The sequence below is a fragment of the Lotus japonicus genome, chromosome 3, assembly GCF_012489685.1.
Source record: "Lotus japonicus ecotype B-129 chromosome 3, LjGifu_v1.2".
Lineage (NCBI taxonomy): Eukaryota > Viridiplantae > Streptophyta > Magnoliopsida > Fabales > Fabaceae > Lotus > Lotus japonicus.
This window is the reverse complement of record NC_080043.1, coordinates 4,875,234-4,891,663: the sequence shown is the minus strand read 5'-3', so window position 1 is coordinate 4,891,663 and position 16,430 is coordinate 4,875,234. Positions and strand designations below refer to the sequence as shown.

The 16,430-nt window shown below is 34.0% G+C and overlaps 2 protein-coding genes across 2 annotated transcripts; one reads left to right on the top strand and one right to left on the bottom strand.

Annotated features, from left to right (window-relative positions):
- The first annotated feature begins 1,726 nt into the window (after positions 1 to 1,726).
- Positions 1,727 to 2,110, top strand: LOC130743448 (ethylene-responsive transcription factor 4-like). The gene has a single exon (XM_057595702.1). The coding sequence runs from the start codon at positions 1,727 to 1,729 to the stop codon at positions 2,108 to 2,110; it is 384 nt and encodes a 127-aa protein (XP_057451685.1).
- Positions 2,111 to 7,869: 5,759 nt separating this feature from the next.
- Positions 7,870 to 10,081, bottom strand: LOC130749420 (ankyrin repeat-containing protein BDA1-like). The gene is given in 4 exon segments (XM_057602774.1): positions 7,870 to 8,355; positions 8,357 to 8,456; positions 8,459 to 8,888; positions 9,339 to 10,081. Coding segments are annotated over 4 exon segments (1,347 nt in total). The 5' UTR covers positions 9,948 to 10,081; the 3' UTR covers positions 7,870 to 8,147.
- Positions 10,082 to 16,430: the final 6,349 nt, after the last annotated feature.

Sequence of the window (16,430 nt, the reverse complement as noted above, 5' to 3'; positions counted from 1 at the left end):
AATGATTTCTGCCTGAATAAGGAAACCTTCCTCCACCTCGACCATGAAAATTAAATCTATTTGGACTTGAACTGCAACCACACCTATCACTATTGAAGCCTTGAGAAAAATTAGCCTTACATGGAACTAGCGCTTCAACTTTTATGTGCTTCTCCATTCGCTCTTCTTGAGCCATTAAGAGAGCCTCCGTTTCTTCAATAGAAAACAAAACTTTTTTAGAAGTAACTGTAATCCCAATCATATTCCTTAGTTAAGCCATTCAAAACAGCTTTAACATGTGAACTTCAGTCACAGATGATCCAGCAGCAGCTAGAGCATCAACTATCTTCTTAATAGAAAGAAAATGTGAAAATTCTAAGGTGATGACTTATATACAGTTGATTTAACAACATCACAAATGCACATGAGAAATCTCAACTGGTCTAGCTAACTTTCTACGTAGTCTGTTATCTCTACAATAATAATATAGGAGAAGCTACTTGGAATATATTTTAAAAGGGTTAAGATTTAAACATGAATTCAAACATGTTGTAATTACACTTTTATACAAAATGCAGTTTTACCACATTAGAAAATGAGTATCTAATAACTAATTGAAACACATATCTATGGTACATTTCATGCAAGCCACTAGTCTACGTGCATGTTCATGAATACAAAGGCTATCCACGTTCCTGCGAAAATTAATTTATAACTAAGAAGTTTCTAGTTGTAGCTTCTATTTTACTTTCCTTTATCTAATTTTGTCAGAAAAACAAGATTAGATATACCAAATTAAATTTTCTAGATAAGCATGCGTAAATATATCTTAGTTAATGAGTCAAAGCTTCTACTATATATGTATTTTTCAAGGGAAATTCTTATTGTTTTGAACAAGCTAGTTTCAAATAAAACCCAAGAATAATTGGTTTTATGGTAATATTTTACTGAATTCTCACTTTTATACGTACATTTATTAAATCCCTAGATTTACTCTAAGATGGGCATGTAAGACCTTCGTGAGTTTGTCATTTTTTCAATTAACCGGGCTATAATTAAGATGAGCAGTGCTATTTGGCCCGGCGGGATTATGCACGAGAGTGCACGAGCAGCAGTTAGTGGCGGTTTTAAACCACCACTAAATTGCGGTGCCAGGAAAAAAACACAAATTTTACATAATCCTGGGGGTTTAAAACCCTCACTAATATGCGGTGCTAGAAAAAACCACAAGCGTGCTCCCATCGTGCCTACATCCTCGTGCTCTCTATCATTTTCCAATTAAGATATATTATTTGGCTAATCAAGCTTAGGATTCGACAGATAGTAATTTGGTGCAAAGCTGAACTCTCAAATCTAGAGCCTTTTAACGAACTAGACTTTATGCTTTGTTTGTAAGGGGTTCGTTACAAGAGAAAAATGCAAGAGAGGGAAAGAGAGATAAGAGAGAAAGAAGCTAGACAACCTTGTTTGGTATCATATTATTTGGGAGTGGATGAGCTTGCAATTTGAAACTTCCTATTCTACCCTTTAGTACAAATTAAAATATAGATATATTAATATAATATGTATACAATAAATATATAAATATTATATAATATAGATATAGTTATATAAATCCAATTCATATAATTATATTATACATCAAGACTATTTTCTCTCTCTACATCAAGGCTATAAAACCCCTATATCTTCTTTTGGTTCACTCATACATGTCTTTCTCGTAGAAGCTCAACACTCGTTCCCTAACATGGCAGAGCTCAATTACCCTATCGTGGCGGCAGAGCTCACCACCACCACCACCACCAACAACTCAGTCTTGCGCAATCCCAGCCAGGACAACACCTTGGAGTTCTCCTCTCCGCCACCAATGGATCTCGCTCTCGCTGTTGTTGATGCTTCCTCCACTGTGATTTCCTCTACCACCACTGTTGATGCTAATGCTGCAGTGGTCTTCCCAGTTGCTCGCCCTCTGACATTCTTTGATGCCTTCGCTCCTATTCCTGCTCATGCCGCGAGGCAGGACAAAGAAAATAGCGACTCCAGCTCATCCTCCATTGTGCACTGGAGGGTCCCAGGTCCTGATCTATTGGATCTTGACCTCAACACCCCACCTCCGCTAGAGAATGCCTAATCTCATCGACTTTATCCTAAATTTTTTTTTCTCTGCTGAGGAGTTTCTCCCCATTGTCATGAACATTGCTGTTAACAAACATGTAATGATGCCATTTTCATATTAATAATTAAGAAAAATAAAAAAATTTGGTCCTTCGATTTTGTCTTTCTATTGTTACTCTTAAATGTGTTTTTTTGTAATGTCTATTTTTTAAGGAGGAGTGGTTGATCTAACATACATGTCACCGCTGACATTGTTATGTCTTTGATAAAGCACTTTTGTTCGATTCATGATGGGAGCATGGGTTTAAAGGGTGGATCAATTTGATTACATAATCATAGAGGAGGCGTTGTTGTTACATTGAAAAGATCGTGATTTGAATTGAAGTGATATTATCTTGTCCTATTTCGGCACCGATATCAATGCCCCATAAATCTAAGGCCACCAAAAAGAAAGAAAAATATGAGATTTGGTCAAGTTACAAAGTGACGACCATTCCTCAGTTTTATTTTTTTTGTCAAACTATTCCTCACTTGAATTTGGTTGTCAAAAGAAAAGTTTTAGAGGAAAAGATGGGAAAAAAAGGAATAGAGTCAAAATTTGGGGGGTTTTTTTTTATTTCATATTTTCATAAAATCGAATGTGGATTAAAATGTAACAATAATAAATAATATAATTATTAAATAGTATATAAATATTCATATTAAAATAAAATTTATTAATTAACCTCTTTTAATAAAATATTCCACTCTTCCACCTATAATATTTACACTACCCATATATGATATACGGCTTGTTATCTATAAATACATATCAATCAATTATTATCAATATATTATATATAAGTAAAATTTACTTCACCTATATATTTAAAAAAATTCAATTAGTTACTAATAACATTTTAGGCTATTCATTATATTAATTATTAAATGTAAGAAAATTTAGTTTCTCATATTTAAAAATTATTAATATTATTATTTAAATATTTATTAATAAGTAAATTTGACTTGACCTACATTAATAAAAATATAAATTATTTATTAGTAAAATTTTATGTTATTCATTATATTAATTGTTAACAATAAAATAAATCTGATTCTCATATTTAAAAAATATTAATAATTAATAAGTAAATTTGACTTGACCTATACATTAATAACAATATTAAATAGTTATTAATAATATTTTATATTATTCAATATATGACTTATTAATTGTAAAAAAAATTAATTTTCTCATATTTAGAAAATTATTATTATTTAAATATTAATCATTATTATCAATATGGCTTGTTATCTATAAATAAATATCAATCAATTATTATCAATATATATATAAGTAAAATTTACTTCACCTATATATTAAAAAAATTAAATTAGTTTCTAATAAAATTTTATGCTATTCATTATATTAACGGTAAGAAAATTTAGTTTCTCATATTTAGAAATTATTATTAATATTATTTAAATATTGATTAATAAGTAAATTTGACTTGACCTACATAAATAAAAATATAAATTATTTATTAGTAAAATTTTATGTTTTTCATTATATTAATTGTTAACAGTAAAATAAATCACTTAAAAAAACAATAAAATAAATCTGATTCTCATATTTAAAAAATATTAATAATTAATAAGTAAATTTGACTTGACCTATACATTAATAAAAATATTAAATAGTTATTAATAATATTTTATATTATTCAATATATTACTTATTAATTGTAAAAACAATTCATTTTTTCATATTTAGAAAATTAGTATTATTTAAATATTAATTAATAATTCAATTTGACTTGACCTATACATTAAAAACAATATTAATAAGATATTAATAACATTATATGTTATTCATTATATTAATTGTATATTGTAAAAAAATCAGTTTCTCATTTTTAAAAATTCTTATTATCATTATTATTATTATTAAAGTTTTAATTATTAATGACAAAGTCAAATGGACTTGAATAAATATTTTAAGAGGAGTGTTATTTGGTAGTTGGTACGACGGGATATTGCACGTGAGTGCACGAGCATCAGTTAGTGGCGGTTTAAAACCGCCACTAATTTGTGGTGCCAGGAAAACACACAAATTTTACACAATAAGTAGACTTCATTTTCATATTAATAAAAAATAATAAAATTTTATCAAGTTTTTAAAAGAAGGACCATATATTTTTTCCAAATTTTAATATCACAATTTTTAAATTTAGCGTCGGAAATTTTGATATTTTATCTTTTGATTTCCAATTGCTTCATCTTTTGATTTCACTGTTCAATTCATTATATATTTTCCTGGAGTGAATGGAGCCATCCTTTTTAATTTATATCTCATTATTCTTTCCTATCCGGCATTGCCATTTGTTAGGCATCAGTACTAGTACATAACACGAGTAAAATAATCTTTAGCATAAGCAATAATGATAACACTAATTGAGAATTAATGAGATCATAAGTCATGAATTATTGGTTATTAAACTTAAAAAAAATTATATATAGATAAAAAAATTGTCCTTTAGCCGGCCATCAATCTCCACGGGGAAAGGGGTCCCACGTGACTAATTTGGCTCGAGAAGTTAAATTTTATATTTTGAAATAAGTAAACGTTAGTGTTTATTTTATTTTATTTTGGTACATAGTTTCATAATGAGTCCATCGTAAAGTATTAATTTAAAACAATTATGATAATTTAAGTTTCAAAATCAAAATACATTTAAACATATTTTATTTAATTAAATATGAATATTACACAATCTTCCAAAATATTTTAAATTTAGAGAATAATTTTTTTGCAATGAGGTAAAATATTTTTACATAATCACTAAATCAAATATTAAAAAGTTATTTTGGTGACAGTGTAAAAAAACTTTACACGAAAGAACTTAAATATTTTAATTCAATTGAAGAAGAAACATTACATTGTTTAATTTACATGAGAAACTATCTTGTGTGAAGCATGTCCTAAGAGAGAGCATGCCACAATTGAAAAACTGATCATCTTGTGTACACTTATTTGAAAATAAAGCGGAATGTAGAAAAGAGTTTGCTGCAGAACAGCGGGATGAAGCAATAGAGAGTAGATTATCAAAAGCATAGATACCATTCCTAAGAGAGCCTTGGAGATTGATCTCCTTTGTGAAATGATACACAACAAAGCAATGATTAGAATGGAATTCAAATATATAACACATTGTTTTCTTTACAAAACTGAGACACACTTAACAAGTTCTTACAAACACCAAGATCATGAAGTAAATTATTCATAGCTAGTGGAAAGGAAAAACAAGAGGGAATAGAAGTACTTTCAACATGTAAAATAGGTGCACATGACATGTGTCATTTCCAAATTGAACCAACTCTTTTTTGTTATTTGACAGATGCGGTCACCCGTTCGGGAAACGGTTGCATGTCTCTCCCAACAAACGTGAGAATTGTGAATCGTCAGCACTTCTAAAATAAGCATTAGGAGATGTAACATAGTTCTTGACAGTATGAGAATTTGGAAAATTGTGATTATACCTGCGATAGCTAGCAATCCATTTCTTCAATAGAAAATACAACTTTTTTAGAAGTGACTGTAATCACAATAGGATCATATTCCTTAGTTAAGCCATTCAAAATAGCTTTAACATGTGCTACTTTAGACACAGATGATCCAGCATCAGCAATCTTCTTGATTGCTGAAGATATTCAGGTGTTGCATCACCCTTCTTTGTGCTTTTCAACTGGTTTTCAATTGTTTAATCTTAACAATAGTTTGACAAGCGCGCAAAGAAAGTTAAAGTCTGCATCACACTTGATAAGAAAATTGCATCCAACCATTCGATTTGATAACTAACCCGGCATTGATGCAAGAAACTATGAAAGTACCAGGGAATCTTGTTGCTCTATATTTCATACATTGTTGTACAGATGTCTTCTATCCCATCTTCCTAAGAGGCATACTTCTATGGAATCGATTCTCGCTTGTAGTGACTTCGAAGCTTGAATCCTGTCACAGCTGCGAGAACAAGATGGTTCCGTGGCCATAAATTATCCTCATCAAGATTTACTGAAACTATTTCTCCAAATGTTTACAGTATCATGAAGCGATTCTCCATTGCTTTGATAGGTATTTGAGGAAGAGGAAAAAATAGAACTTCTAATAGAAAGAAAGCGTGAACATTGTACGGTGATGAGAACTTAATTATACAGTTGATACAACAACTTCACAACTTATTAATAGAATGCACATGAGCAATCTCAACTTGTCTATATAACTAACTTCTACTTAGTCTGTTATTTCTACAATATTATAGGAGAATCTGCTCGGAAGAGATTTTGAAAAAGGTGAAGATTTAAACATGAATTTAAACATATTGTAATTACATTTTGCTGCAAAATTCACTTTTGTTTCATTTGTAAACAAGTATTCAATAAATAATCAAAACACATGTTTAACTCCCTAGATTTACTCCGAGATAGGCATGTAAGGCCTTCCTGAGTTTGTCCCGTAACACATAATTTGCCTCATTTTTCAAATTATGGGGCTAAGATATATTGTTTGTGATCGGGGGAAGCCGACCAAAGCTACCCAGGAGGGGGTACAGTGTTGAGAAGACTGGAGGTGTTGGCGTTGAGCTGTTGTGGGGGGGCGGGGTGAGATCTGATCGTCGTGGGTAAGCCCGGGAGGGGGATCCTGCAAGGACTCCGATGTTGAAGTCAGTTAAGGAACCTTTATACAATCTCTTAAGTGTGTGAGCCTATTTGTATTGTAAACCCCGAACAAGTCATTGGGCCTTGAGAGTCATGACTTCATATAAATATAGTCGATCCTCTCGTGTGGGGAGTCGTGAGTTAGAAGTTTCACATTGGTTAGAGATATGACATAGATAGCCTTTTTATAAAGGTAGAACAACTCTCAACTCTTAATCTAGTTTTTTTTGTTGAGTTGGGCCTCCCAAATTCTAGCAATATGTTGACACTCAAACATAGGGGGGGGTGTGAGATCTGATCGTCGTGGGTGAGCCCGGGAGGGGATCCTGCAAGGACTCCGATGTTGAAGTCAGTTCAGGAACCTTTATACAATCTCTTAAGTGTGTGAGCCTATTTGTATTGTAAACCCCGAACGAGTCATTGGGCCTTGAGAGTCATGACTTCATATAAATATAGTTGATCCTCCCGTGTGGGGAGTCGTGAGTTAGAAGTTTCACATTGGTTAGAGATATGACATAGATAGCCTTTTTATAAAGGTAGAACAACTCTCAACTCTTAAGCTAGTTTTTTTTGTTGAGTTGGGTCTCCCAAATTCTAGCAATATGTTGACACTCAAACATAGGGGGGGGGGGGGGGGGTTGAGATCTGATCGTCATGGGTGAGCCCGGGAGGGGGATCCTGCAAGGACTCCGATGTTGAAGTCAGTTCAGGAACCTTTATACAATCTCGTAAGTGTGTGAGCCTATTTGTATTGTAAACCCCGAACGAGTCATTGGGCCTTGAGAGTCATGACTTCATATAAATATAGTCGATCCTCCCGTGTGGGGAGTCGTGAGTTAGAAGTTTCACATTGGTTAGAGATATGACATAGATAGCATTTTTATAAAGGTAGAACAACTCTCAACTCTTAAGCTAGTTTGTTTTGTTGAGTTGGGCCTCCAAAATTCTAACAATATGTTGACACTCAAACACCAACTAGAAATAGAGATAAGAATTTTCTCTCTCTAGTTCTTGACTCAGTAACCGGTCTCCTGGTTCACTTCGTGAACACAAGCTAAGCATGAGACCATCACATTATCATTATGTGAAGTATACAATTTGCTTCCAAACCACAACTAATACATAGAAATTCCATAAAGTACAAGTATATGATGCAATCACAACTCTCAATTTTCTCTATAAAAAAAAGATACATCTGTGACTCTCAACAATAATCTCTTATCATCTATATCTCCTACACAAAACCATGACTGGTCTTCCTTATCAATCTACAAGATAGCAGTCTATTAATATTAATACTCCAACATGTATCATATCATATATATACATGACAAAAGTGGCTAGCAGTAGTGCTATAACTACCATTTATTTCTTCCTGCACTATTCCTTGTTTTGATTTCCCTGTTCTTAGCATGAATGCGGAATTTGTACACTAAAGAAAATATCCAAAACATCCCAGCGTGCAAGAAGTTGAATAAGTTCAATGTAATGGTATTGAAAGTTGTGGTAGCAGAGGTAGGGGATATCACCTTCATAGCATAGATATAGCAGTAGGCAAACCAAAACATTGGTGTATACAGTAAACTCCCAACTATCCCGCTTGGGGTCAGAATATATATTATAATAGTTGATAGCAAAAGGGTAAGTGTGTTCAAGATGGACAAGGTCAAGAAATCACCTTCAGTCATGACTGATTTCCCTTTGTTTTCTAGGGAATTATTGGCTGTAGAATTGGAGGAGGTGGTGTTCATATTATTGTCTCCTGCATTTGCTTGGAAAACTCCACCAGGGGGACTCAGTGCTGATTGATAGGTGGCTGTTGCAATAAGAGCAGCGATTATCAGAAAAGCGTTTCTCTGTTCCTCTGATATATCCTTTCTAATGCGAAGGATACAGATTAATATTTTATCCACAATTGTGATCCTTGATCTTAGTTTCTCTGCAAACGTGGGAGGATTAGTGACTGATGAGCCATGTTTTACTCCAGCATTGGATAGTATCCTCTTCATCTCTGCACTGCCTGCTATGTCTAATGCTGTTGAGTTCTCCAAATTCCTTGCCTTCAAATCCATCTTAGTCTTCACCAACAATTTAACTGTCTACTACCAAGGAATTAACAAACAAACAACATAATTATTAATTTTATATGTTTTTTGCCATGTTCTTCCAATAAAAAAACTGACATGTCAACAACATAAAACAAAACTAACAATTAAGAAAGATAATATTGTAACCACCAAGAGGAGAGTTTTTTGTTATTTTTTGAATTAAGGAGTCATGAAAAGAGACATGTAAGTGACATAGGTGATTCCAGTCCTTCCTTCGTTGTTGTTAATGAAGGGCTGAAATCATCTCTCCTTAAATCGTTTCATTCTCTGTTCCACCAATAAAATGTTGACATGTCAATTAAAAACTTCGACGTTAGTTTATAATTGATTCTCTCCGTGTCTTTCTTAATTGATCTGACAACAAATTGAGACAAGGTTTGAGAAAGGAAGATATTGATTCATTAATCAAAAAGCAGGATCAAAATATAGATAGAAGGATACCTGTAAGTCATTGGCGAAAGTTGAGATGTGCAAAATGGTATTGCCAGCCTCATCCTTCCAGTTCAGTATCATTTTTTCCAACCCCATAGCACCTTTATGGCGAGTTCTCTTTAGCCAGCCAACAAGGACTTGAAGAGCCTCGTACTGTTTATTTTTCACAGCAATATGCAGTGCGGTCTCACTTCTCACATTGACATCTTCAATGGAATCAGGGCAAGCATAAAGGAAGTTAGCTAAAAGGTCAATCTGTCCTGTTTGACTTGCAAGATGCAGAGGAGTTAAACCTTCCCTCCCTTTGACTCGAACGAGATTGTTATCAACCTCTACAAAACGTAACATCATCCTCTTTTGGCCATTTTGTATAGCAAGATGGATGGGACTGAACCCTTGCTGGTTTAGCTTCCATGCAAATGAAGGTTTCAACCTCATAACCTCTGTGGCAAACTGAAGATGCCCCATAGATGCAGCAATATGCAAAGGAGTTTCAACAAATGGGATCAAATCTATGTTTTGCAAAACATATGGATCATCCTGTATTATTGTGTACAGAAGATTTATATCACCCATTTGAGCTGCAATTTTCAACATGTTATCATTCTCTGGGCTCATGTTTGAGGTCAAAGCATGAAAGCAGTGTGCACAAGCTGCGTTCCCTTCCAATGTTATGCTCAAAAAATGTGCAGGTTTATCTTAATTCAAAGTCAACGGATACCATCCTTAGCTGAAGAACATCTGGTGATATATTACCGGCATGTTTGACTAGCCAATTTTTGTATCTTATCTTGTGATTTGTTATTATAGTGTCGTTGAAAAACTAATTTCAGTTTAAAAAACTAATAAGGGCTTGTTATTAAGGTATGATACCTTAAATGATATAGACCAATAAAAAACATATAATTTAAATTTAGAAGAAAAGGATGGAGGAAGATTTGAAGGTTCAATATATGTGGAGTATGAAAGAAGATGTTCGTGATATTACAGGAATTTCGATGATCTCTCGGAGTTGCAAGTTGAACTAAAACCCCTAATTTTCAAATTATGCATTACATAACATAAACACGCTTAAGAAGGGTTGAACCTTAACTGTAAATTGTAAAGTTAATGAATAAGAAAGATACCACCCACCCGTTGTTCATAGATTTTTAATTTGACAACACTTATTGAGAAATAGTAAGAAAATGAATATCCCATTGCACCAACTCTTTTTTGAATTTATACTGTTAACGTATCCTAATATAGATTACAGACTAATTGGTTCTTTTAATGAAAATAAATAAATTTAATATCTTAAATTGACGTACGGTAAAGACCCTTATTCCATATCTCCTTTAATAAATGCATTACATAAATACTATTTTAAATTAAACCCATCAAATAATATTATCAATTGCAATATTAGAAAGTAGAAATACAACAAAAATTCTTAGAGAGGATGCAATTGAAATCGTTTCATTAAAGTCCACTTACCTTCCCTTAATTTGTTCCATTTCTCAAAAAAGTATTTTACAATGTTTTCAATTGATCTTCATGAAATATTTCTTATTTCTGACATTTGTGAAATATTTCCTCATTCTTGATAAGAATTTGAGTTGCATTGGCGCTCCTCATCTCCGGGGTGCGAATCAATTCCTTTGCCATATTCAGATGGCATTTTTCACCCATTTTCACAAGTTTTCCACAACAATTCTTAGACATGGTCTTGTCGTGAATTAGTTCGTCAAAAACTTCTTCTCCACATTGACTACCTATTTCTTCTGTGCACTTAGCAAGATATTTGGGGCTTACAGGTTTAGTCAGCTGATCACACGTATCATAAATCTTATCAGCCTTGAACAGAATGTCAAGCCAAGTTAAATCTTTCAATTGTGGATATGTTTTGAGAACAGCTAGGGCCATTTTGGTGTGACAAATATAACCTGTTTGAATAAGCTTATAACAACAATGTGTGGAAAGGTCAGTCGTTTTATGACCGAATAATTTTCGAAATACTTGATTTCCACAGGGTACTCCTATATACTTTGCACATTGAAGGATACTCTCTGGTTCAGCAAATGTTGTGGTTGCAATGAAGAGAGACATCAAAATAAGACAACTGCTAAGTTTTGCCATAAGATTTGAGTAAAATATTGCACTATAGTATTTGATTTTTTACTCGTTTGATGCAAATGGTCAACTTGGAATTCATTTAAATAGTAAATTAAATTGAGTCATTGTTAGGATTCTTGTAACTGAGGTTGCATTAATTAATTTTCTAATGTGAAACATTCCATCGAAGAATACGTTGCAAGTGGCAAGAGTTCCTCAAGTTATGCGAATGTTGGACAATAATGAGGGAAGTTAGATTGATAAAGAAACATCCTCCATAAAAGTTTTAATTGTAAGAGAAATATTTAATTTCACTTTTATTACCTACATTAATTCACTATCAGAAATTCGGGTTTTAGCCGCGGTTGTTTTTTCTTTAGCGGCGGTTATTTAAGCAAACCTCTCTATTTCATAATTTCAGTTGATTATTTTTTTAGCTAATCAAATCTCTCTATTTTTTAAGCAAAACTTAGTCTTACTATCATTTTTCTTCTACTTAAACTTTGTCATGACGTTCAAGGATTGTTCAAAAGCATGGCAAAGATGATGACTATGGGTTACATGCATTACTTATTTATATATATATATATATAGACACCTCTTTCTTTTGGGTTTTTTCACTAATATGCAACTGTGCTATGTTACTTTTATGCCTAAGTTCCAAAGGCCAAAATACATGTCCCTGTTGAAAATTTCACTAAATTATCAGCCCCCAATATAGATAGATGCATCAACTATACTCAATTACACCGACTAAACTTGGCCAAAAACACAGCAAGAAGAGGCATTAGGCACAACACAAAAGGAACAATATCAGTTCTAGCCATTGGTTATGCATAAGCACAGTCCAGTCAACAATTTAAAGCCCTAGTCCTCGAGGGTTAGCTCAAATGGTAAGAGTTAGGGGACATAAGGGTTGGGGAGGGGAAGGTCCACGGTTCGAATCCTGAAAGGGAAACTTGAAGGAATTTTCTAACTTACTAACAACTAACCACTAACATTTGCCTATAAAAAAAACATTTGAAGCCCTAGTCCCCCAAACATCGCTTCAAAACATGGAAGAAAGTTGCAACCAGTCATTTGAGACACACTCTGCACTGATTACCCTTACATCTACGCCGCAATTTATTTTTCTCACCGCCGTTCATTTTTCTCACCGTACAGTGGATCGTAACACCTAAACCTTAAATTGAGGAATGAGAAACGAAATTAGAGTAGAGATTTCATATCAAAAAGCTTACCTTACAGATTTCCTGAGAGAGAATCAAAGAGAACCTTCACTTCACGTGATTTCCATCACCTTCACAAGAACTTCACGAGAATCTTCACCTTCAGTCCTTCACGCGAATCTCAGAGGATGGTGGTGGTGGTTTCAAGGAGAGAGGGCAAGGTCTCAAGGGATCAGGGATCAATGGTAGGTTTTCTTAAAGAGAGTTCTTGTATCAAGAATTTGAAAAGAGGGGAACTAGTTTTGATCGAGAGTGTGGAAAGAAAAAGCGGGAAACGAAAAATAAAGAAGCGTATTGGAAGTTTGGAACCAATTTCTAAGTGGCTTTTCTACTAATTGTCAGTTTAAAATTTAAATGTAATTATTGCAGTCCATTCTTTAATTGCCTCAAAAAAATTTAATTTGCTGATAAATTGCTGGCAATAGCTTTATTGCTGCTAAACTTTTGTCCTAAAGGTGGTTTTTGTTGTAGTGTAAGTTCGAGTCTGGTCAATGAATAAAGATAGAATAACTTGATAGTAACAATACAAATTAAACAATAATATTTATCTCAATTGAACAAGGCTATATTTAATTTGAAAAATTAAGAAGTAAAAAAAAATGAAAACCAACCATTAAGGATTCAATACACACACTTAATCACATTAAAACAAGCGAGTCTCAGAAAAAATAATACAAAAATACAAACATTTAACTACATTTTCTTCTTCAGCTTGTTGTTCCTTCTCCCTCTCCTTCCTCAGCTTTGCTAGACATTGTTCCTCTCTTCAAAGTTGATGGTTCTTCTCCTCATCTCCAGATAACTAGACTGCCTGAGCATGGTTCCCTTCTCCAGCATTTCCTTTAGGAGGGAAAAAATGGGAAGGAACAGCAAGACCGTTGACAAGACCAGAGCGAACATTATAACAGCGTTCCTGTGGGTGTTGACTAGTTGGCCAAGCTTTTTTGCAAAATCAAGTCCAACACCGGTTATAGCATGCAGGATGAGACGGTAGACATTGTTCCTCTCTTCCAAGTTGATGATTCTTCTCCTCTTCTCTAGATAGCTAGACTGCCTGAGCATTGTTCCCTTCTCCAGCATTTCCTTTAGGAGGAATTTTTTTTGGAAGAAACATGCAGACCATTAACAAGAGAAGAGCAGGCATTAAAACGGCGACCAAGCTTTTTTTCAAAATCAAATCCAACACCGGTTAGGTAGAAATTTAGTGCCTCCGCAGATCCAGGAAAGCCAGTATGGTTATGGTTCCCTGTGAATTGTTGCGATTTCTTCATGAATTGGGGTGTGGTGCTTGGGGGTGGTGCTTTGCTGTGCATAAAAGGCTTGTTTGGGTTGTGTTTTCTCACTATGTTACGGGATGGTATGCTATTTGGATACAGTGTAGATTTGCTGCAGTTTGGGGATCTACTTATAGCCAATATATTTATGTCTGCATCTTCCATGAAGGGACCAAATATCATTTTTTTAGCAATTTTGCTGGTTTCCCCATCTTTTTCTTATTTTCTTTCTCTCATGTAACTACTGTTCACTCATGTTCTAGTCCTTTTTTGACTAGTCATCTCTATCTCTTTCTCATTGTATTCGGGTTAGCACCCCTTATGCTGTTTTGAATGCAATGCTACACTGACTTGAGAGGAGAGGAATAGACCAACTTAGAGTGTGACGGAAGAGAAATTGACAATTCGGTTGACAATTTTTTTTAAAAAAAGTAAAATTTAGACAAGCTCAACCCACGCCCTCGTCAAATCAATTAATTTTCTTATTGAACCGAGTTGGGTTAAATTTATATTAGACGTGAATTTATTAAGAAACCATTTGCTACTCTCACCTAGGGATGATAATGGATAGGGTCTGGATAAGGTACTATGATACTTATCCTCATACCTGCATTTTAAAAAATTACTCGTGTCGGTCCTCTTGCCCGTGTGGGTATCAACTTGAATACTTGTACCCGTACTTCATGGTTACCTATATGCTCATACCCGTGCCCCTTACCCGGGCAATCAGTTAAGCAAAATTTATCTTTCATGAAGTTTTTAATAGAAAACCAAAATATAAACGCTATTATAAATAAAAAGCATTAATAAAAAAATAGAAAACTCATTCCAAATATTTAACAAGTAAAATCATTCGAATAATATAATTTTTAAAAAGAATAAGCGAAAAAATTACTTTTAAATTCATAATTTTAGATTTGCTAATAAACTTCTAAAGTTATAAGTTATTAAATTAATTTAAAAATAAGGGAGAATAAATTAACAATAATTATTTTTATTACATGCGAAAGAAAAAATAGAAACATAGCAACTAATCTAAGGTATCATGGTACAAAGAAGTAGCCAAACTAGCAGGAGGATGCCTCCATACTTTCTTTTGCCAACCCTCCGAGAAGATTGTCGATCGTGCCAAAGCATCCGACGTGTGGTTTTGCTCTATAGGGACATGTGTAAGAGACACAGTCCAGTCCCAATCCATGATAGTGTAACCATCATTTATTCAATATTAAAACTTCACTTACTTGTTTTTAAAAGAAGTTAGAAAGTTATACTTCAAATTTATTAATATACTACTAATTATGTGTGTGTAATATGTGTGTGCGGATATGTGGCGGGTTGGGCACTATAGTACTCATACCCGCACTCATACCCACTATTTTTTGCAGGTATTTACTCATACCAACCCCATACTCATCTAGTGAGTTTTCACCTTGACCATTGTGAGTACTTTTTGCGGTATCCAATGAGAAAAAGACTTATTGTCATCCCTAGTCCAACAACACTTATATCAGTGGAACCAAAAGCTCAAGGAGTGATACTACAATGCAATCAGATAAGAACAAAGCATGCTCACTTATGCTGATACAAGTAGCCAACATACTAAAAACCATACAAAGCCCCCAATACCTAGGAACAACGGTGAACCAAGCTGACTTTTGAGCAGTAACTTTTTTCCTTTTTAACCAACAACTCCATCTAGCTTCGTTGGAATTACGATCTATTTAGCCTACAAGGAAGCCTATGTTTTTGGCTTCAGCATAATCGTGATGAGTCATGCTAGAAAATAGTGAGACCATAAAAAATATGGCAACTTTAGAACAAACACTAACCAACAACAGTGAAAGAACAAAGGGGGCAGGAGGATGGTGGTGGTAGAGGCGGAGATCGATCGTCGAGACTAAGGCGAACGGGGTGGTCACATAAAAGGGAGATATTCTAAACTTAAATAGAAGAAAAACTCTCTTTTTGGAGTAGCAAATTCATCTAATACGAAAGAGAACTCACCTGTTATGAAAGAAACATCTACAAAAGGAGGAGAGGAGAAACCTCCATATAAGAGAAGGAACCGGAAGAGACTCCAAAGGGGTGGCAACTCTTTGTTCCAGTGTCCCTTTTTATTAACTCAATCACAGTCTAACTTAGTCACACGGACCTGCCCATGAACGATCTCTTAACATGTTTTGACCGGAAAAAAAGAAGGCATCTCTTAACATGTGTATGTCAACCCTTAGAGCAACTTCAATGGGGGTTGCTTAACCTGGTTGCTTAAAATAAGATGTGTTCCTTATTTTTCTGCTCCATTGGAGCTTGCTGAGGTGGCGTTGCTTAACCTGGTTGCTTAAAATAAGATGTGTTCCTTATTTTTCTGCTCCATTGGAGCTTGCTGAGGTGGCGTTGCTAACAGCTCAAAGCTAAGCAACGCTCCTTAACTTCTGCCTGGTTTAAAAAATTGTTTTTTCTCTCTCCCTTCAGCAACAGATTCCAGTTAAAAGAAGACGGAATCA

Excerpts from the sequence above, each read along its gene's own strand:
- LOC130743448 (XM_057595702.1), top strand. The coding sequence starts at position 1,727 with ATGGCAGAGCTCAATTACCCTATCGTGGCGGCAGAGCTCACCACCACC.